Below are 23,096 nucleotides of genomic sequence, written 5' to 3' on the forward strand. Positions count from 1 at the left end.
TTAAAAAAAACCCACTACCTATTAAATCACAACAAAATATCTTAACAGACCAGACCAAAGTAGTAATCAGTTGTATCAGCCTTTCATTACTTTGAAATTTCTGAAAAGGTGATGTATCTCTGATCTTCAAATGCATTGCTTGGATGTGAAAGGCAATCCTGCTAACTGTATGTGCTTTGTGCTAAGTCACTTCAGTCACATCTGACTCTTTGCGACCCCATGGACTGTAACCTGCCAGGGTCCTCTGTCTGTGGGATTCTCCAGGCAAGAATACTGGAGTGCGTTGCCATTTCCGTCTTCAGGGGATCTTCCCAACACAAGGATCAAACCCTCGTCTCCCACAGCTTCTGCACTGCAGGTGGATTCTTTACCACTGAGCCACTGGGGAAGCCCTCTACCTGTGTGTTCAATTTCAAAATGTGACACAGTTTCAGAGACTTGTGGATTTCTGCCTTTCTATGGCTCCCTAATGCACTTGGTTGTTGCTTGGCAATAAAATATGAACTTGGCATTTCCCTGGTGGTCCAGTGGTTAAGAATCTGCCTTCCAACACAGCGGCCTCAGGTTCCATCCCTGGTTAAGGAACTAAGATCCCACACATCATGGAGCAATTAAGACTGCACATGCGTGGCGACTGAACCCTCAAGCTCTAGAACCCACATATCACAACTAGACAAGCCCCAGGCCCCCAACAAAGAACCCATAGAAGCCAAAATTAAAAACAAAACATGAAATCGTGGTCATTCTTTCAACCATTTTCTTTACTAATACGGAGTTGAGACCACCCCTCCCACTGCCATTTTTATTTCTCTTTTTCATACAAAGTAACATTTGCTTTCACTGCTGATCAAAGTATAATTTGGGGGAAGGCATTTAACATGGCGGGCTTCCCAGGTGGAGTAGTGATAAAGAATCCACCAGCAATGCAGGACACCTCAGGAAGATCCCCTGGAGGAGGAAATGCCCCTGGTTTTTGCTGTCACTCCAGTATTCTTGCCGGAGAAATCCCAGGGACAGAGGAGCCGGATGGGTTACAGTCCATGAGATCACAATAGAATCAGACACAACTGAGTGACTGAACACGTGCGCATTTAACATGGCAACTAAATTGATCATGCATAATGCTCAACTGAAGGCCAACAACATGAACAGGTATAACCAGGTTTGCACATAAACAGGAAATGACAACTGTGTCACAACTGCCACCTGGTCAGCCGCGATTACACCAAGAAGCATCCCAAGGTCAACAATTCGAAAAGGTAAACGAAAAAAAGGGGGTGGGGAGCATCTCAGAACTGACTAAAACTGGTGGCGCTAGTGGTAAAGGACCCTCCTTCAATGCAGAAGACTTAAGAGATATGAGTTCAATCCCTGGGTCAGGAAGATCCCCTGGAGCGGGAAATGGCAACTCACTTCAGTAATCTTGCCTGGAGAATCCCATGGACAGAGGAGCCTGGTGGGCTACAGTCCATAGGGTCACAAAGAGTTGGACACAACTGAAGCGACTTAGCACAGTAGCACGGCACAGGGAGCGTCTTAGAACTGACTGAAACCCAGTTAGAACTCAGTAAAGGTTTCTCGAGTAAATGAATGACTTCACCTCCTGCCACTGTGTTCTTGCTCATCTCCAACCACACTTGACCCCATGGTATTCCTGAAGCAGCAGGGGACGTGCCCCTGGTTTCTGCTGTCCCCTATTCTTTCGAACACTCTTCCCCCCAGATGGCTCCATCATCTTTTAAATTTTTTTCCAGAAGTCACCTCCCCAAATTGCACACATTTCTCTTATCCTTACTGCTCTCCATCCCTTTATAGCCTATTTTATCTTTCTCCATGGTACCATCACCATATGACATCTTTTTAAAATATTTATTTATTTTTGGCTGCACTGGGTCTTTGCTGATGCAAGCAGGCTTTTCTCTAGTTGCGATCTGAGCGCTTCTCCTGTTGTGGAGCACAGGCTCTAGGGTACACAGGCTTCAGCAGTTGGGGCTCACAGGCTTAGCTGCTCCGAGGCATGTGGGATCCGGCTGGACCAAGGATCGAACTGGTGTCCCTTGCACAGCAAGGAGGATTCTTAACCACTGGACCAGCAGGGAAGCCCACCAAATGACACCTTATGTGGATATTTATCACATCTCCTCCCACCAGAAAGAAGCCCCATACCAGCAAGTCTCACATGGTGTCTGATATGAAGCAAGTAAACAGCAAATATCATTGAAGGAGCTGCTACAAGAAGCTGTCTCCACCTAGACACACCCCAAGTACCATCTCAGAAAATGCTGATCCAAGGACCCCCTCATCAGAAATCTTGTCGTCTTTTCCCCCTAAAACAGTAGAAGGCTACTTGATGAGCTCCACTCTTAACGATAACAAAGGGTTACTGCTTCCAGTTTCCATCTCAAAAGGGAAAATAAAAATGCCGTAACCATTACAACTTGCTCAGATTATTCTTTTGGAGGAAGTTTAGTAATGAGATTAAGAACTCTGGAATCTGACTCTGGATTAGAACCCAGGTTCTACCACTTCCTAGTTGTGCACTTTTTGGCAAACTGCTTAATTGCCATCAGCTTCAATTTTCTTATCTGTAAAAAGGGGATAAGAATACCAACTTTACTGAGTAATTTAAGCGCTTAGCACATATTAAGAATTCATAATTATCAGCTAACATCATTACCATTCTCTGTCTCTTAGCTAAAATGAACCAAAAAGAGTTGTGAAAGAGTCTGGAGAGGTAACATTCCACTCTCCTACCAGGCTTCAGAAGAATCTTGGTTATAAAGTGAGGGGCAGCAATTATCTACTGGGGAAAAAAGTGAGCTTAGGTCATGAGGCCTGTTAAAAAGAAATGGTCAGAAATGGAGATGCTAGAGTAGAAAGGCCAAGGATAGGGGCCTCTATGTTGGGTCATCTTTCAGTGACCCAAACAAGTATCTTCTTTCTCCACAATCTGCTTCTTGTCTAGAATTTCTTCTCTCTCCTCCAATCCATCCTTCTCTCAAACTAGAAATCAAGAGGTTATCTTTTTCTTTCCTCCCCTGCCTCTACCTCCTTCAAATCAACCTGAGCATCAGAAGTGGCTTAACTTAGATCCTCAATATTTCTCCTGTCTGCTCTCCCCCATTCCCACTGCCAAGGCCTTTGGACTCCATTGCTCGGCTCCTCAATAGCAACAGAAATCTCTGAATGCATCTCCCAGCCTGCAGCCACCTTCTTTCCACCTACCTTCGACACCTTGCCAGTCATCTAATCCCTTAAAACCCCTCAAAGGCTTGTTACAGTCTTACTGAGAAAGTTCAAATGCCTGAGCATTTCTGAATACTGTCTGAGATCTGGTGCCTGTCTGCCTGTAGCCACTCCCCCAAAAATCCTATCTCCAGGCCACTACTTGCAGTTTCCTGAGCTCCCCAGTTTCACAGTCCATTCCAAGAGCCCTTTGCCTGACAACTACTGCTCAGTATAAAGACCAGTTTTCCTTTTTTTTTTGGGGGGGGGGGGCAGGGGGGGTACTCATGAGTCATCTGGGTTCCTAGTTCCCCAACCAGGGATCAAATCTGTGCCCTCTGTGGTGGGAGGACAGAGTCTTAACCACTGGAACACCAGGGAAGTCCCCAAGCATCACTTCTTGAAAGTCTTCACTAAGATGCTATCCCACCAGGGTTCCCTTCTTGATTTTCTTACAAGTCTTACTGTGCACATGTCCAAAATAACTCTTAGCACCCTGTATTGTAATTGCTGGACTCCTAGCTAGCCCTACCCATTCCCCAATCCCATAATAATTTCTTTAAGAAAAAGACTGTTTCTCTTAACCTACCTAATACATTGCTGGGGATGTACAGGATCTTTTTAAGAAACAGTTGTTGAGTGAATGATTATTGGAGGAGTGTGATGAGAGTCAGCACCAAAAAGACTATAAACCTGATAACATCATGAATGAATTCATGAAGAACAACACTTTGACAGAAAAGTTATGCAGATCAAGCATGTTAGTAGGATATTTATAGAGAAGCTGTGGTGAATTTATTGCCAGTTGTTAGGCAGTAAAATACAGTAAAAAGAGCTTTTAGATCAGGAACCCTGGGTATGAACTCCAATTCTGCCACTTTTAAGCCTGGGCACTATGAACTTAACCTAAATCTCAGTTGCTTCACCTATAAAACAAGGAAATTTGAAGGACCTGCTGAACTGCTCTGTTTTATCAAATGAAACAATGGTTGTAAAGTGACTGGCACAGAGCAGGCTTCTAAGACTGTTAATAAATATCGGTCCCCTTCCACTGAAAAAACTGCTAAAATATCCAAGGTCACACATTCTGCATTTGGGAAGGAAGACAACTTCTAAAACCTTAACCACACCCTGAATCCCAGCCAGCCCTCTTGAAGATGAACTAGGTCATATTTTGCCAAAAAAAAAAAAAAAGAAACAAAGCAAAGCACATCATTTCCATGAAAACACATCATCACCACAGTTGCAAACAGTTTAAAATACCTGCTCTAATCACAGCATTATTTTGATATTAAAACAAATAAACAAACATGAGCAGGGTACAGAATGAATGCACTGTAAATAATAACGCCTTGAAATGCGGTTCCTGGAGAGCATAAACTTAGTCATGGATCTGCTCTATGGAGCAAAGGACTCATTGTAACATGCTATAGAAACAGTAATGAAGTTAAAGAAATACTCTGCTTAGCACAAGAAAGGAAAAGTACAAGAACTCAAGGTGATCAATGAGAGGGACTAAAAAGTAGCCATAATGTACAATCTTCTAAAGCTACTAGCCTGGCTATGATGACGACGATGATGATTTTGTAGCTAAGTCGTGTCTGACTCTTACGACTCCAAGGACTGTAACCCACCGGGCTCCTCTGTCCATGGAATTCTCCAGGCAACAATACTGGAGTGGGTTGCCATTTCCTTCTCCACAGGATCTTCCCTACCCAGGAATCAAACCTAGGTCTCCTGCACTGCAGGCAGATTCTTATCCGACTGAGCTACGAGGGCTGAGCAGCCTCTATTTTTCATGGATTACATTCTCATCTATTTCCATTTTGCTAAAATATAAAATCCTGTCTTACCTGATTCCCTAATTTAGATTGAAAGGTCACTGTGTTGACTGTTTTACACCCTGAGATGCATGTTTGAATGTTCAACAACATAAATGTATTATCTAACCAAATCGATGTCGCCTACCACACCTATGACACAAGTTTCCACCAACAGCGTAACAATAAGGCAAAAGCTTCAGAAATATCTGTTAAGAACTGTTCACCTAATCCCAGAATTAAAGGAAATGGATTTTTTAAAAAAATTAAACTTTTTTCCCAAAAACGATTTGTTCTAGATTCTGTTGAGAGTAAAATTACTGAACTGTCCCTTTGTGGTCAGGCCAACTAATTTGTTGAACATAATTTTATACTGATCTTGTATTAGTGAATTAAAATTTTCATATTTAATATTCTGTTGACCTTGAAAAATATCTATCTCCTCCACAATGATTACATTTGTTCCTTATATGGTCAAAAAAGTTAATACCTTCCCTCAAGGACTGGGTAAAGTGAAAAGCTGCAGTTCAGATTATACAGCTCTTTAACTGGTTTGTATGCTTTAATGGTCTGAAAACAATTTCTTGGTGAAAACTCAAGAATGTAAAAACTTCTAAACCAGGAACTATTTAGAGGATGTCAAGAAAAATGTAATTTCTACTACTTAAAAACTCTTGGCCTTAAGAGAAATGATCCATGAGGATTAATATTTTTTTAAGGAGGGGGGGGTGCACTTTTAAAAAAACTACACAAAACGGAGTGCCTCTAAGAGGATCTCTTGATAATTCCTACATGAAAGAAGCTGTTCAATTTTTTCTAATTTAGAAAACAAAGTCAGTAACACAGAATGGGTAATCCTGACTTTCTAAACAGCCAGGTATCAAAGCAACAAAATTATTTGCTTCCTTTCCTACCTGACCCTTAGCCCACCACTCGCCTGCCTCACTCTGGAGAATTTTAGTCCCGAGGTCAACATATTGACTACTCTGTAGCAAAAACTGAAGCATGGAAGTTTTACGGTACAACCAACCTGACTGACAACTACTTTTCTAATACTGTACGGACAGAAGTTTTACAAGAACCAGTGGAAGACATGGTAGGTGGAAGGGGTCCTGAACGAGAAACTCAAATTTTCTTTTTTTAAGAGGTGGGGGGGAGTCAACAGAATCACAGGAAATTCCCTGTACCCTAAATGTCAGCTTTTAAGATTATTATTAAATAATCTAGAAAACATCCAGAAAGGGATCTGTAAGAATTCTTTCAGAAATGGTAATAGGGGAAATTTTCAAAGTTATTTGCTTCCACTTGCTTCCTGCTCAGTGTCTGCTACAGCAAAGCACTAGTTTGAAAGGGACAAAAACTAGAAAAAATCACGCTGCAAGAGAAGTACGCCAGAAGCCATTACTGGTCTGTTAAACTGCTAAATTTTAACTGTAATTCACTAAGCTATTGAGAAGACACACATTTTATTAAATATCAAAGAATCTGTTTGTAGGCCACCCCCAAACACACACGTAACGTTTAACCAACTTATACAATGAAGTGTCCACACATACTCGGGATTTCATATCCATTTAAAAACATACACCCATACATTCTGATTCCACCCAAAATTATTCTTTCAATCTCTGCAGTAAGGCGCGCGCGCGCACACGTACATGCGCGCGCGGGCGCGTATACACACACACACACACACACACACACACACACAACTTGATGTAAATCTAACCCTTCTAGCTTAAATACCCTGAAAAACAGAATAAAAACCTCAGTATATTCTCCTCTTCTTTAGACTCTAAAAGAAAACTCGAAAAGAAGCAAATGGAATACAGGATGCAAAAACAAGGCAAAGAAATCTAAGAGAATACAATCGGAGACCCTCTTAAGGACTCATTTTATTCTTAGATGTCATCTCCATTGCTGACCAAAGGCCAGGCACCACTGGCGCAGTATCATGCCTACCCAAAGCGCCAGAGTTGCCAACTAATCTCTCAACGTGTCCCCCAACCTCCTCACCTCATCAGCGCTCAGCTCCTCCATCGCTTTCCTCTTAATGGTGAAAGGCGTTAGGGAGAGATCTTCCGTTCTTTGAGACCAGGGCGGGAGGAGAGTGGTAGGTGTCTATCGGGCTGTCTGGTCCCCCGAATGGGGGAGGTTTCAGAATTGCATAGTCAGAGGTTAAAAAATAAGAACACGAGAGGCACTGAAATGCCTTGGCGTCGGTCACTCCAATCGCCCCAGAGATTCCTACAGCTGCTGCCGCCTCCAGCAGCCTCCTTTGACCGCCACTGCTGCTGCTACAGGGTTTATCTTAAGGCGCCACTTATTTACCCTCTGCTTCCCAGGTTACCCAGACTAAGGAGCTCGGTCTCCAGCTCGCCTCGTGCCCGGAGCCTGCTGGGTCTTCGTGGTGGTGGCGCGGCAGCTGCGCTTCCTCAGCAGATCCTGCTCTCCTTCCTACCCTTTGACCCTGGCGGGAAGTGTTCAACCGCAGAGTGGGTACCCAAAGGTAAGGAGACCCCACAGCCGCCCAGGCAGAGCCCAGCACTGAGGAGGGAAGCTCCTCCCCTCCCAAAGCAGGCCGGCCACGCCCCTCCTCCACGGCGGAGCTTGGGCAGGGGGGAGGGGGAGGACCGGACTCTCGAAGCTTTCGCTGGTAGAGTAAATCCGCCTACCCCTCCACCCCTACTCTTACCCCTCGCCCCACCAAGTATTATTCATCAAAACAACAGGGCGGCCATCTTTGAAAGGGTTCACGTGACCTCTCCAGAGAGGCGGGGCTTCTGGCCCTAGCATGAGGCAGCCAATGGGCCGCGGGCGTCGCGCCGCCTATTTCCTCTCGCCTTCGTCTCCTCCCGCCTCCACCCCACCCTCTCCCCCGCAGCAGCGCGGGGCAGAAGGAGGGGCGAGTGGGGCCGCGGGCGGGCCGGCGAAGCGCCGAGGGGGCGGGGCGGCGTGGTGCCATGGCGACGGCGCGGGCGGGGGCGCGGCAGGCCGGGCCCAGGTAGATTGCCGGGACCGCCACGCGGGCGGGCGATGGCGGAGGCCGCAGGGCTGGGTGGCTGCACCAACAACGGGAAGGCCAGAAGGGGACGCCTCGGGCGGCCCCGGCCCGCAGCGGCTCCTCAGTTGCCAGGTTCTTCCCTTTAGCGACTCACAAACGTCTGGACTGTACACGGTGCGGCCCAAACGAAATAAAAGAAAACGAAAAATGTCTGCTTTCTGGGGCGAGCGTTCACTATCACCCTAACCGCTAACATTTTGAAAAACTTCAACGTAGACTCTTACACCTTCCCAGAGAAAGCCCATTTAGAAGAAAACTTTAACACAAATAGAACTTCATTTTGCTTTGTCCTTTTAGAGAGTTTCAGATTTTTTTAAATAAAAAGGTGTGTTCCAAAGTGATGGCGAATTTGAAAGTTTAAATCAGTTTGAGACCAAGAAAATTATGAAGTGCATATACAAGGCAGACTTGTGGAGCCAAGAAAAGGAAACAATTGCCCTTACCTGAACAAGAATGCAAAAATTTTTAATTGAAATAAATGTAACGTAGCAACATACTATGTTTTTAGGTGTACAACAATGATTTGACATATGTATATATTGGGAAATATAAACACATAAGTTTAACATCCATCACCACACATAGTTTTGTGTTCTTTTTTTTTTTCTTGGAATGAGCAGTTTAAAGACTTATTCTCAACAACTTTCAAATGTACGCTACTGCTACTGCTGCTAAGTCACTTCAGTCGTGTCCGACTCTGTGCGACCCCATAGACGACAGCCCATCAGGCTCCCCCGTCCCTGGGATTCTCCAGGCAAGAACACTGGAGTGGGTTGCCATTTCCTTCTCCAATGCATGAAAATGAAAGTGAAGTCGCTCGGTCGTATCCGACTCTTAGCGACCCCATAGACGACAGCCCATCAGGCTCCTCCATCCATGGGATTTTCCAGGCAAGAGTACTGGAGTGGGGTGCGATTGCCTTCACAAATGTATGCTACTGCGGCTAAGTCGCTTCAGTCGTGTCCGACTCTGTGCGACCCCATAGACGGCAGACCATCAGGCTTCTCCGTCCATGGGATTTTCCAGGCAAGAGTACTGGAGTGGGCTGCCATTACCTTCTCCAAAATGTATGCTATAGTATTGCTACTTATAGTCTCTATGCTGTACGTAACATCCCCAGGGACTATTATAACTGAGTTTGTACCCTTTGACCTCCATTTTGCCCAGGCACTGTCTGTCTCTGGCAACCATCATTCTGGTCTCTGAAGAATGCAAATATTTTATAATATACAAATCTAAACAGCAGTCAATGTTTAACAGTATCATGAAATTACAGATTTTGCCTTGTATGAAGAATATACTGTTTGGGATGGTTTGCTGCTGCTAAGTCACTTCAGTTGTGTCCGACTCTGTGCGACCCCAAAGATAGCAGCCCACCAGGCTCCCCCGTCCCTGGGATTCTCCAGGCAAGAAAAAATTGCATTCCAGAATTTAAAGAGCCACAGTTTTTTTTTCTGCTACTTACTTAAAATAGTAACCTGACACCTAGGTATGTAAGGAATTTGTAAGTAAAATTAGACTGCATGTCTTTGCATATTATCTGCTCTCCAAGAAAGAAATTCTGTGTAAGTCAGAAGTGAGACTTCTGGTGACATTGGTATTTTAGTACATTTAACATAGTCATTGCAATATAATTTATATTTCCTACAATTCACCCATTTAAAGTATATGATGGTCTTAGAAAATTCAGTTATTCAACCATCATCACTAATTCCAGAACATTTCATCACCCCAGAAAGAAACCCTATGCCTGTTAACAGTCACTTCCCATTTTTCCCCTCCCCTCTCTTGGGGCAACCACTAATCTGTTTTGGGTAATTTCATGGATGGCGCTAGTGGTAAAGAACCTGCCTGCCTATCAATGCATGAGGAGTGAGAGATGCAGATTCAATCCCTGGGTCAGGAAGATCCCTTGGAGAAGGAAATGGCAACCCAGTCCAGTATTCTTGTCTGGGAAATCCCATGGACAGAGGAGCCTGATTCCTAAAATGTTTATGTTCAGTCTTGCCATCTCCTGTTTGACCACTTCCAACTGACCTTGATTCATGGACCTAAGATTCCAGGTTCCTCTACAACATTGCTCTTTATAGCATCAGACTTTACTTTCGTCACCAGTCCCATCCACAAGTGGGCATTGTTTTTGCTTTGGCTCTGTGTCTTCATTCTTTCTGGAGTTATTTCTCCACTCTTCTCCAGTAGCATATTAGGCACTTACCGACCTGGGGAGTTCAACTTTCAGTGTCATATCTTTTTGCCTTTTCATACTGTTCATGGGGTTCTCAAGGCAAGAATACTAAAGTGGTTTTCCATTCTATTCTCCTGTGGACCATGTTTTGTCAGAACTCTGGAATGGGTAGCCATTCCCTTCTCCAGGCGATCTTCCTGACCCAGGGATTGAACCCTGGTCTGTGGGCAGATTCTTTACCGTCTGATCCACCAGGGAAGCCCTAATCCTAATAATCTCCTGAACTAATACCATTACGTTGGTAGGGTTTCAACATATGAACTTGAAAAGGGACACAAACATTCCACCATAATAATATTCAAATGTCATAGGAAAGATCCTTTTCATTTTGTTGTTCGAGAAAGTGAAACTGTTAATATTAAATGGGCTGCCCCAAATGAAATGGGGAAATGATTAGGAATCTTCCTTCTGAATTCTTTCCCTATCACCCAAATATCTCTGACTATGTATTTACAAGGACACGATATCTAGCACAAAATGAGTATTCAAAAAACACAAGATAAATTACTATTTATTGAGTAGTGATACTGTGAAGATTATGCCGCAGTATTTTGTTTACCAGGAACTCCATGTCCTATCCTGCTTTAACATTTTATGACTTCTTAAAATAACTTTATTTATTTGCTTTCAACTGTGCTGGGTCTTTGTGCTGCATGGCCTTTTCTCTCCCGTTGCCATGAGTGGGGGTACTCTCTGGCTGTGGTGCTCAGCCTTCTCCTTGTTGTGGCATGTAATGTTGTGGACCCCAGGCTCTACGGCACATGCACTTCAGTAGTCGCAGCACATGGGCTTGGTAGTTGTGGTTCCTGGGCCCTAGAGTACTGGCTCAGTAGTTGTGGCACACAGGCTCAGTTGCTCCATGGCATGTGGGATCTTCCCAGACCAGAGGTTGAGCCCATGTTCCTGCATTGGCAGGCAGATTCTTTACCACTGATCCACCAGGGAAGTCTGATTTATGACATTTTGAATTTCTGAGAGAGTTCACCTTTAAAGCTATCTCACCACTTTTTTTTTAACTTTTTATTTTTTAATTTATTTATTTCCCAGGCAAAAATACTGGAGTGGATTGCCATTTCCTTCTCCAGGGGATCTTCCCAACCAGGGATTGAACCTGCATCTCCTGTGTCTCCTGCATTGCAGGCATGTTCTTTCCTCATTGAACCATCGGGGAACACAACTGGCTGGTAGCTCAGATGGTGAAGAATCTGCCAGCAGCGTGGGAAACCTGGGTTCAATCCCTGCATCGAGAAGATTCCCTAGAGAAGGAAATGGTAACCCACTCCAGTATTCTTGCCCGGAGAATACCATGGACAGAGAAACCTGGTGGGCTATAGTCCATGCTGTCACAAAGAGTGGGACACAACTGAGCAACTGACACTTTCACTTTCATCAAGGGTCAACCCCTGCACTGAACTCTGGATTCCTCTCCCTCCCACCTTCTTAAGGACTTCGGTCCAAGATTTATCCTCTTTCTTCTGCACCATCATTTTCTGTCTCCCCACTGGATACATTTCTGCTCTAGGAACACTAACTTTAAAAACCCTACCTTGACCCTACATCTACTTAGGGCTATGTCTCTTTTCTTTGATTCCCTTGACAGCAAAACATCTCAAAAGGTATTTTGCATGTTATTTCCAGGCTTCCCAAGTGACATAGTGGTAAGGAATCCACCTGCCAATGCAGGAGATATAAGAGATGCATGTTTGATCACTGGGTCTGGAAGATCCCCTGGAGAAGATAATGGCAACCTACTCCAGTATTCTTGCCTGGAGAATCCCATGGACAGAGGAGCCTGGCAGCTACAGTCCATAGGGTCGCAAAAGAGTGGATCACGACTGAGCACACCTATATATGTATTATTTCCATTCCTCCCTTACTCTTCAGTCCAGTCTATCCTCTGTCTGTGCCATTCTGAGAAAATTCTCTTGTTGAGATTTCCTAAGACCAGTTTCACTTATGTGTCCAATATTTATCAGCATCTCAGTCGCATTTGGTTCAGATGAGCACTTCTGAAACACTTTCCCCATTATTGCCTTTCATAAGGTCACAGTTTCCTGGGTTTCCTCTTGCCTCACTGAAAGTTCTTCTTTAGGTTCATTTGCTGCTTTCTTCCCCCAAGCTTTAAATATTGTAGAGCCGCAGGCTCAGTGCCAAGCCCTCTTCTGTCTGCCAACATAAGTGCTGGAGATTAAAATAAGTCCAAAAAGGGAAATAATGCTGGAGATCAGTGTTTTTATCTTAAAGAGGATGGTCATAGAAATGAACCTTTTTACAAAACAGAAATTGAGTCACAGATGTGGAGAACTCACTTATGGTGACCAAAGAGGATAATGGGGTGGGGAATAAACTGAGAGATTGGGATTGACATGTACACGCTACATATATAAAAAGTAACTAATAATAAGAACCTATAGTATAGCTCAGGGAACTCTATTCATGGTTCTGTAATGACCTATATAGGAATGGAGTCTAGAAGAGAGTGGATGTGGCTTCCCAGGCGGTGCTAGTGGTAAAGAACCCACCTGCCAATGCAAGTTAGATGTAAGAGATGCAGGTTTGATCCCTAGGTTGGGAAGATCCCCTAGAGGAGGGCACAGCAAACCACTCCAGTATTCCTGTCTAGAGAATCCCATGAACAGAGGAGCCTAGCAGGCTACAGTCCATAAGGGTCACAGAGTCAGACACAATTGAAGCAACTTAGCACACACACAAGTATGTAAATGTATGGCCGATTCACTTTGCTGTACAGCAGAAACTAACACAATATAAATCAACTATACTCCAAGTAAAAAATTAATTAAAAAAAAAGGTGATCAGAGAAGATCTAACTCAGCAAGTAGCATTTGAAGAAAGACCTGAAGGGATGGAAGAAGTGAACCAAGTAGACATCAGCGGGAGAGCATGAGAAGTAGAGGGAATAGAAAGCCCTGAGTTAGGAATAGGCCTGGCAAGGGGCCAGTGTGCCCAAAGAAGAATGAGTGTTGGGGAAAGTAGAAGGGGATGTCTGTGGCTTTTTACTCTAAGATGGGACCTATTGGAATATTTTGAACAGAGGAGTGATCTGATCTCCCTGGTGTTTTAAAAGGATCACTCTCTCGATGCTATATTGAAAACAGACTGTGGGGAACAAGAGAGAGAAGCACAGAGACCAGTCAGGTGAGAGATGCAATGCTACAGGTAAGAGGTGCTGAGGGCTCAGACTAAGGTGGCAGCAATGAAGGCAGAGAGAAGTGGATTTTTTTTTTTAATTTGATTGGAGTATACTTGCTTTACAATGCCATGTCAACCTCTGCTGCACAGCAAAGTGAATCAGCCACTCTGGATATGTCTTGAAGAAACAGCCAACAGAATTTGGGAGTGGGGCAGGAGAATGAGAAAAATGAGAGAAGTCAAGGATGACTCCAACTACTATTAGAGAAAGAAGTTGCCATTCATTAGATGGGGAAGACTATGGGTGGAGTAGACTTTAAGGGGAGATTAGGAGTTCAGTTTGGGGCATATTAAGTCTAAGATATCTACTAGACTTCGAAGTAAAGACGTCAAATAGGTAGCTGGCCATATAGATCTGGAGACAAATCCAGACTAGAGACATCAGTTGAGCATCTCCGACGCATAGATGAAATCCAAAGTCATGAGGTGTGTTGAGTGACTATAGTAAGAAATTGAAACTGTTAGTCACTAAGTCATGTCTGACTCGTTTCAACCCCATAGGGCTCCCCTGTCCATGGAATTCTCTAGGCAAGAATACTGGAGTGGGTAGCCCTTCTTTTCTCCTGGGGAGCTTCCTAACCCAGGGATCAAACCTGGGTCTATTGCATTACAGGCAGATTCTTTACTGTCTGAGCCACCAGGGAAGCCCAGTAAGAAAAGAGGTCTCCAGACTGAGCCCTGGGACATCAAAATTGCCTATTCTGACTCTTACTTGGGCTTAAGATTCAGAATTTCTCTTGCTTGGAGTATGATTTTATTTTCATAAGGTTACTTGATTTTGCCTCATGTCTGGGGTTGTTTGATATACTCAGCAGATGTGGTTAACCAAAGCCAAGAAAGAAAACCAGTGCTGCTGACTCAGTCTGTCATCTATTCATGAACTTAGTAACCACTTATTGAAAGCCTATGATGAGCAACAGAGAAGGCAATGGCACCCCACTCCAGTACTTTTGCCTGGAAAATCCCATGGACAGAGGAGCCTGGTAGGCTGCAGTCCATGGGGTTGCTAAGAGTCGGACATGACTGAGCGACTTCCCTTTCACTTTTCACTTTCATGCATTGGAGAAGGAAATGGCAACCCACTCCAGTGTTCTTGCCTGGAGAATCCCAGGGACGGGGAGCCTGGTAGGCTGCCGTCTATGGGATCGCACAGAGTCGAACACGACTGAAGCAACTTACCAGCATGATGAGCAAAGCACTATGCAAGATACAAAAATGAACTGGTGAATAAGACATGTTAAGTGTTCTCCTACCCATAAGATACAGTCAAGGAGAGAAATCAAACACTTACACAATTCTCCTGGGCATATATATATCCAGAGAAAACTATAATTCAATAAGATACATGCATCCCAATGTTGACTGCAGCACTATTTACAATAGCCAAGACATGGAAACAACCTAATGTCCATTAACAGATGAATAGGAAAAGAAGATGTGATACATATATAAATGGAATACTACTTAGCCATATAAAAAAATTTAAAATGCCATTTATACCAACATGGATGGAACTAGAGATTATCATACTAAGTGAAGTAAGCAAGACAGAGAAAGATAAATTATTGTATGACATCACTTATATGCAGGATTGAAAAAAAAAGATACAAATGAATTTATTTACAAAACAGAAATAGACCCACAGGCATAGAAAACAAACTTATGGTTACCGGAAAGGAAAGGGGAGGAAGGGAAAAACTAGGAGGTCGGGCTTATCAGACACACGCTGTCTTGTGCTGTGCTTGGTCACTCAGTCATGTCCAACTCTTTGTGACCTCATGGACTGTAGCCTGCCAGGCTCCTCTGTCCGTGGGATTCTCCAGGCAAGAATACTGGAGTGGGTTGCCATGCCCTCCTCCATGGGATCCTTCCAACCCAGGGATTGAACCCAGGTCTTCCACATTGCAGGTGGATTCTTTACCATCTGAGCCACCAGGAAAGCCCCAGATATACACTACTATATATAAAATAGGATCTACATGTAGCACAATATTATACTCAATATTTTGTAATAACCTATAAGGGAAAATAATATGAAAAATAATATATGTATATACACATATATATTTATATAGCTGAATCACTGTGCTGTATACCTGAAACTAACATGGCATTGTAAATGAAGTATACTTCAATAAAGTTAAAAAATGTAAAAGTTAAAAACAAACTGCAGAACACATACACAACTATAAGAAATGGTACATAGTGTTAGCTAAAGTTGCTCAGTCATGTCCAACTCTTTGCAACCCCATGGACTATACAGTGGGTAGCCTTTCCCTTCTCCAGGGGAACTTCCCAACCAAGGGATCCAACCCAGATCTCCTGCATTGCAAGCAGATTCTTTACCAGCTGAGCCACAAGGGAAGTCCAAGAATACTGGACTGGGTAGCCTATCCCTTCTCCAGAGGATCTTCCCAACCCAGAAATCAAACTGGGATCTCCTGTCTTGCAGGCGAATTCTTTACCAACTGATCTATCAGGGAAGCCCACAAAGTGTTTAAGTGCCATAAAAGAAATTATAAGGAGGAATTCCCTGGCAGTCTGCTGGTTAGGACTCTGCACCTTCACTGACAGAAGCCTGGGTTCAATCCCCAGAGAGCTAAGATCACACACACACACACACACACACACACACACACACACACACACGTTCCAGGAAAGCACTAGAGAAACCAACAGGGTAAAGAGACTATTACTTCTGATTTGGAGGGCATTGCTCTGACTCACTGAAGCAGGCAGGTATTCTGAAGATAATCTACTCAACAGCCTTCCTCCCAATGATCTCAACTAATGTCAGTATTTCCCCACATTTTAAAACATGATCTCCTGAAAAGCCGGAGCATCTTGACCCCACATTTCATTTTACAGCCAAATGAGCTGACTCCATCTCTTTTCAATAAAAAAATTTCTATTCCTGTTATATGTACTTAAAATTTAATATTAAAAGTTTCACTTAATTTTTAAAACCTAATGAACAGTTGTATTTGAACAAAAACAAGATTTAACATGTTTGCAATCAGATGAACTACTCTCAAACTCAATATCTACATTTCTTCATTAAGTGAAGGGTATTACCTGCATAAAACTCCTGTTTATATTTTCGTCATGTCACCTACTTTCCTCTCTCTCTGCTCTTAGAAAAGAACTGATAAATGTGTCAGCGAGCGTAACAATGGAACATGATAGAAGAAACCACCTCACAAAGGAATAAGTCACTCACATCAGATTCAAAGGGTTTGGAAACAATTTTTTTTAATTAAAAAAAAAGGGGGTTGGGGAGAAGAGTAAAGTACATCACAAGCTAAAAAAATACTAATTGTGTCCCATTCCCCTACTTCTCCTCTCTTAATATTTCCAGTAGCTTCAAATGTGACCTGGCTGACATCACAACAGACCCAACAGAGGCCAAAAAAATTTATACACTGAATTTGGGAAAGCATTCAAAAAAGTATAATTTGTTTTGTTTTATAAGGCTAAAAGTTCAATATGAGGGAAGGATAAAGACAGCATATTCCTGCCTCTGGCAACTTCCAGCAGTGTGTGTGTTTAAGAACAATTGAGGTGGTCCAATGGCTAAGAATCCTCTTGCAATGCAGGGACATAGGTTTGATCCCTGGTTAGGGAACTAAGATCCCGCATGCCTTGGGACAACTAAGCCTTCAAGGCAATTACTGACCACGTGTATCACAACAAAGATCCCACGTGCTGCAGCTGAGACCTGACACAGCCAAATAAATAAATAAAATTTTTTTAAAAAAAGAGCAATTGAAGAGGAAATAGAACCATTACAAAGAAGGCAAATCAATGATGTAAACTGTAAAACATACAGGCATTTCAATTTTTTGCAATCACATAAGAATCACGTTTTCGTCAACATTATATCTATGTTTTTAAGAGATCCAAAAATGTGTATGAGGTTCCAGGATACAGTTTTAGTTTGCACAGTTCTGAGAAACAGGTTTTTAAGTGATGTTCTAGAACATTTCTCTGCAACTGGACTTAATCACGGAGGTAGTGCCTTTGTTTCTGGAAAATTGTGCCAACGATAAAAATAGCAGAGCAAACAGTGAAAGATCTGTAACTCTTATCCATTTCTCTAAGGGTATCTTTTTTCTCTATTAAAAAAAAATGTTTTCTTGTGAAATATAACACATATACAGAAATAGGCATAAAGATGATTATAAGTTAAACCTGTATATTCACCACCTTCCAAAGAAGCCTGCATTAGTAGACCTTAGTCACCTCTCAATCACAACCCTGTCCTTTACGTCTAGTGAGGTCACTGTCCTGATTTCCGTGGTGATCATTTCCTTGCTCTTATTCACAGATAAACACTCTTCAAAGTGATGAGGTAAACCTACAACTCCTCATTAAAAAAAAAAAGATTCACCTAATTTTATGGCTACTGACTTTTATATTCACAGAAAACATTTTCATGGAGGGAGATGGGATTGGAAATGTACCTGTTAAACAACCTAAACCAAAGCTTGTTTATTGTTACTGGTTAGATGACTGTTTTGCAAAGGGCCCAAAATATTGCACCCAGAAGATATAATTGAATACTAATGAGTACATCAGGTAAGTCTCAGAAACAACCTGTCATCTGTGGCAAACTGAAGAACTTTCAAAAGAAGGGAGGCTGGGAAAATTAGGGAAAATAATATCCTATAAAAGATCTCAGAAAATAAAGTGGAGCTTCTTGCCCTGGGAAGAAACGAGTGAATACAGAGAGCATTCATTGGGAATCCCCTGGTGGTCCAGTGGCAAGGACTCAATGCTTTTACTGCCTGCCCCAGTTCAATACCTGGTCTGGAAAGAAGATCTGCAAACTGCAGTGCAACATAAACAGCATTCATTTTAAGTGTATCTGCTGAAGTCAAGATCTGAAACTCCAGAAGAAGTTATAAAGTAACAATAGTGGGACTTCCCTGGTGGCCCAGTGGCTAAGAGTCAGCGCTCCCAATGCAAGGGGCCTGGGTTCAGTCCTTGGTCAGGGAACTAGATTCCACATGCTGTAGCTTTGTTCACATGTCATAAGTAAACGATTCTGCAACTAAGACCCGAGGCAGCTAAATAAATAAATAATTTTTTTATATAAAGTAAAGTAGTAATAGTCAGCAAGCGGGATCGAGGGGACTTTTTGAAGTGATGGACTTGCTCTGAAACTAGATGGTGAGGATGGTTGCACAACTATAAATGGACTAAAAATGATCGCACTGTACACTTTATAATAGGTGAATTTTATGGTATGTAAATTGCAATTCAATAAAGCTATTAAAATTAAGAAAAAAAACCCCAAACAAGAATCTTATTCTAAGTAATTGCATTTTTATTACAAGCCACATTGAATTGCTTGTCCTCCTCCCCATCCTGTTGCTTCTTCTTTTTCCTTCAAGTGCATCCAGAGGATGTAGATAACAGAGGTATTCTTTTGCTAAGGATGAGCCTTTCTTGCTGGTTGTCTGAAGTGCCAACATCTGCTAGTGATTTCACGGAAAGATCTTTGATCAGTGCTCCTTTTAAATAAAAACTTGAGAGATGCAGAGTCAAAATCCATGAAGTTTCTTTATGAACAATAGAAACATTGAGCTTATGTTTTCATTTCAGTTTTAGTGAGGTATAATTGATGTATAATGGTGGTCTTAATCAAGTTTTCTATTTGACCCAGCTGGTTGGCAAGTCAAAACCGGAATCTGGCCCATCTTGTCCCGGAGGCCATGCCTTATCCTGGGAGATGATGTGGAGCCTTGAGAAAAAAACATGTAACTCACAGAATCCGAAGATGGAGAGTGCTGTTTTCAACTCCCTTTTTGTCAAGTTCTTTCCTCGCCTCACTACTATAGTTAGAAACCAACACATCTGAATTCAGGACCAGTGACCTGAACCTAGGGATAAAACTGCTGTTTGTATGGAGCCTTGGAATATACAAAGTTCATAGCATCTTAAGTGTCCCTGGGTTCCAAACAACCTGCACGTACAAGCACAAAGTGTTTATGGAAGGAATGAAGAAATGAGTAACTGAGAGTTTTCTCATAGACATAGTCTCCTGGTGTTCTAGTGGCCAAGATAGCAAATGTAAGGGGAGAAGTGTGCATGAGGAACAAGGGGCAACATTTTATGAAGCAGCAAAGTTGACCCAGGATGAAGTGATGCATTATGTGGGAAATACTAAATGTTCTCCAGCAAAAGTTTACAATTACAAGTATAGACTCTGGAACCCAGACTTTTAAGTCTGACTTCCTTGGTGGTCCAGTGATGAAGAATCCACCTGCCAATGCAGGGGACATGGGTTCAATCCCTGGTCAGGAAAATAAGATCCAACATGTTTCAGTTCAGTTCAGTTCAGTTGCTCAGTTGTGTCTGACTCTTGCAACCCCATGAATCCCAGCATGGCAGGCCTCCCTGTCCAACACCAACTCCCAGAATTTACTCAAACTCATGTCCATCGAGTCGGTGATGCCATCCAGCCATCTCATCTTCTGTCGACCTCTTCTCCTCCTGCCCCCGGTCTCTCCCAGCATCAGGGTCTTTTCCAATGAGTCATCTCTTCGCATGAGGTGGCCAAAGTATTGGAGTTTCAGCTTCAGCATCAGTCCTTCCAATGAAGACCCAGGACTAATCTCACTCAGAATGGACTGGTTGGATCTCCTTGCAGTCCAAGGGACTCTCAAGAGTCTTCTCCAACACCACAGTTCAAAAGCATCAATTCTTTGGCGCTCAGCTTTCTTCATGGTCCAACTCTCACATCCATACACAACCACTGGAAAAACCACAGCCTTGACTAGACAGACCTTTGTTGGCAAAGTAATGTCTCTGCTTTTTAATATGCTGTCTAGGTTGGTCATAACTTTCCTTCCAAGGAGTAAGCATCTTTTAATTTCATGGCTGCAATCACCATCTGCAGTGATTTTGGAGCCCCAAAAGATAAAGTCTGACACTGTTTCCACTGTTGCCCTATCTATTTCCCATGAAGTGATGGGACCAGATGCCATGATCTTCGTTTTCTGAATGTTGAGCTTTATGCCAACTTTTTCACTCTCCCCTCTCACTTTCATCAAGAGGCTTTATAGTTCCTCTTCACTTTCTGCCTTAAGGGTGGTATCATCTGCATATCTGAGGTTATTGATATTTCTCCCGGCACTCTTGATTCCAGCTTGTGCTTCTGCCAGCCCAGCATTTCTCATGATGTACTCTGCATAGAAGTTAAACAAGCAGGGTGACAATATACATACAGCCTTGATGTACTCCTTTTCCTATTTGGAACCAGTCTGTTGTTCCATGTCCAATTCTAACTGTAGCTTCCTGACCTGCATATAGGTTTCTCAAGAGACAGGTCAGGTGGTCTGGTATTCCCATCTCTTGAAGAATTTTCCACAGTTTATTGTGATCCACACAGTCAAAGGCTTTGGCATAGTCAATAATGCAGAAACAGATGTTTTTCTGGAACTCTCTTGCTTTTTCCATGATCCAGTGGATGTTGGCAATTTGATCTCTGGTTCCTCTGCCTTTTCTAAAACCAGCTTGAACATCAGGAAGTTCACAGTTCATGTATTGCTGAAGCCTGGCTTGGAGAATTTTGAGCATTACTTTACTCGCATGTGAGATGAGTGCAATTGTGCGGTAGTTTGAGCATTCTTTGGCATTGCCTTTTTTTGAAATTGGAATGAAAACTGACCTTTTCAGGTCCTGTGGCCACTGCTGAGTTTTCCACATTTGCTGGCATATTGAGTGCAGCACTTTCACAGCATCATCTTTCAGGATTTGAAACAGCTCAACTGGAATTCCATCACCTCCATTAGCTTTGTTCATAGTGATGCTTTCTAAGGCCCACTTGACTTCACATTCCAGGATGTCTGGCTCTAGGTAATTGATCACACCATCGTGATTATCTGGGTCATGAAGATCTATTTTGTACAGTTCTTCTGTGTATTCTTGCCACGTCTTCTTAATATCTTCTGCTTCTGTCAGGTCCATACCATTTCTGTCCTTTATCGAGCCCATCTTTACATGAAATGTTCCGTTGGTATCTGTAATTTTCTTGAAGATCTCTAGTCTTTCCCATTCTGTTATTTTTCTCTATTTCTTTGCATTGATTGCTGAGGAAGGCTAACCCACATCCAAGGTAAGAGAAACCCAAGTAAGACAGTAGGTGTTGCAAGAGGGCATCAGAGGGCAGACACACTGAAACCATAATCACAGAAAACTAGCCAGTCTGATCACACGGACCACAGCCTTGTCTAACTCAATGAAACTAAGCCATGCCATGTGGGGCCACCCAAGAGGGATGGGTCATGGTGGAGAAGTCTGACAGAATGTGGTCCATTGGAGAAGGGAATGGCAAACCACTTCAGTATTCTTGCCTCGAGAACCCCATGAACAGTATGAAATGGCAAAATGATAGGGTACTTAAAGAGGAACTCCCCAGGTCGGTAGGTGCCCAATATGCTACTGAAGATCAGTGGAGAAATAACTCCAGAAAGAATGAAGGGATGGAGCCAAAGCAAAAACAATACCCAGTTGTGGATGTGACTGGTGATAGAAGCAAGGTCCGATGCTATAAAGACCAATATTGCATAGGAACCTGGAATGTTAGGTCCATGAATCAAGGCAAATCGGAAGTGGTCAGACAGGAGATGGCAAGACTGAACATCAACGTTCTAGGAATCAGAGAACTAAAATGGACTGGAATGGGTGAATTTAACTCAGATGACCATTATATCTACTACTGTGGGCGGAAATCCCTTAGAAGAAATGGAGTAGCCATCATGGTCAACAAAAGAGTTCGAAATGCAGTACTTGGATGCAAAAACATACCTCAGTGTGTCTAAAAAAGTAAAGAGAGAAGAAAATTTGAAGAAGTTTAAACACTGTCCTAAAATTTACAGATGCGGCACAGTGATGAAGAATCTGAATGCCAACGCACAAGACACAAGAGATGAGGGTTCGAACCCTGAGTCAGGAAGATCCCCTGGAGAAGAAAAGGGCGATCCATTCCAGTATTCTCGCCTGGAAAATCTTATGGACAGAGGAGCCTGGCGGGCTACAGTGCCTGTGGTCAGAAAAGAGTTGGATACAACTTAGCGAGTATATACGAACATTCTATCAATACTGACCCTGTGATCTCAGGCAAGTAACTTAATGTAGGTAAATAAGACAATTTATGTCTAAACTGTCTCAGGTGTAAAACTGGAACAAGGGACTTATCTGGCAGTCCAGCGTTAGGACTCCTTGCTTCTTCTGCAGGGGGCATGGGTTTGATCCCTGGTTAGGGAACTAAGATCTCACATGCCAAATGGCCATAATAATAATTATGGAAATAAGAATGGTAGCTCTTACATATGTTATGAAAATCAATGAGTTGAGCTCTGTAAAGTACTAGAACTTTGCTTGACCCTTTGTAAACATATATGTGTTTTATTATTATCAACAATTTTTTCAACTTCCCTTTTAGCTTTTTCTATTCTTCCCTATATACCATACATACCCTTCCATACTGAGACTCATTCTTCACTACCAAAGATATCTCTCCTCA

At 42.8% G+C, this 23,096-nt stretch overlaps 1 protein-coding gene across 4 annotated transcripts in view; it reads right to left on the bottom strand.

Annotated features, from left to right (window-relative positions):
* Positions 1-7,821, bottom strand: part of UBE4B (ubiquitination factor E4B) — a 120,378-nt gene extending 112,557 nt beyond the window's left edge. The window contains exons 1-2 of one of the 4 annotated variants that reach the window (XM_069545729.1): positions 7,741-7,813; positions 7,062-7,515 (exon numbers count right to left, since the gene is read on the bottom strand). In XM_069545729.1, coding sequence (XP_069401830.1) covers positions 7,062-7,085 — 24 coding nt within the window. In that variant the 5' untranslated portion in view covers positions 7,086-7,515; positions 7,741-7,813. Of the gene's footprint in view, positions 1-7,061 lie in introns of all 4 variants that reach the window. The other 3 variants (XM_069545727.1, XM_069545728.1, XM_069545730.1) reach the window with 3 other exon arrangements.
* Positions 7,822-23,096: the final 15,275 nt, after the last annotated feature.

Source organism: Ovis canadensis, chromosome 12 (assembly GCF_042477335.2).
Source record: "Ovis canadensis isolate MfBH-ARS-UI-01 breed Bighorn chromosome 12, ARS-UI_OviCan_v2, whole genome shotgun sequence".
Taxonomy (NCBI): domain Eukaryota; kingdom Metazoa; phylum Chordata; class Mammalia; order Artiodactyla; family Bovidae; genus Ovis; species Ovis canadensis.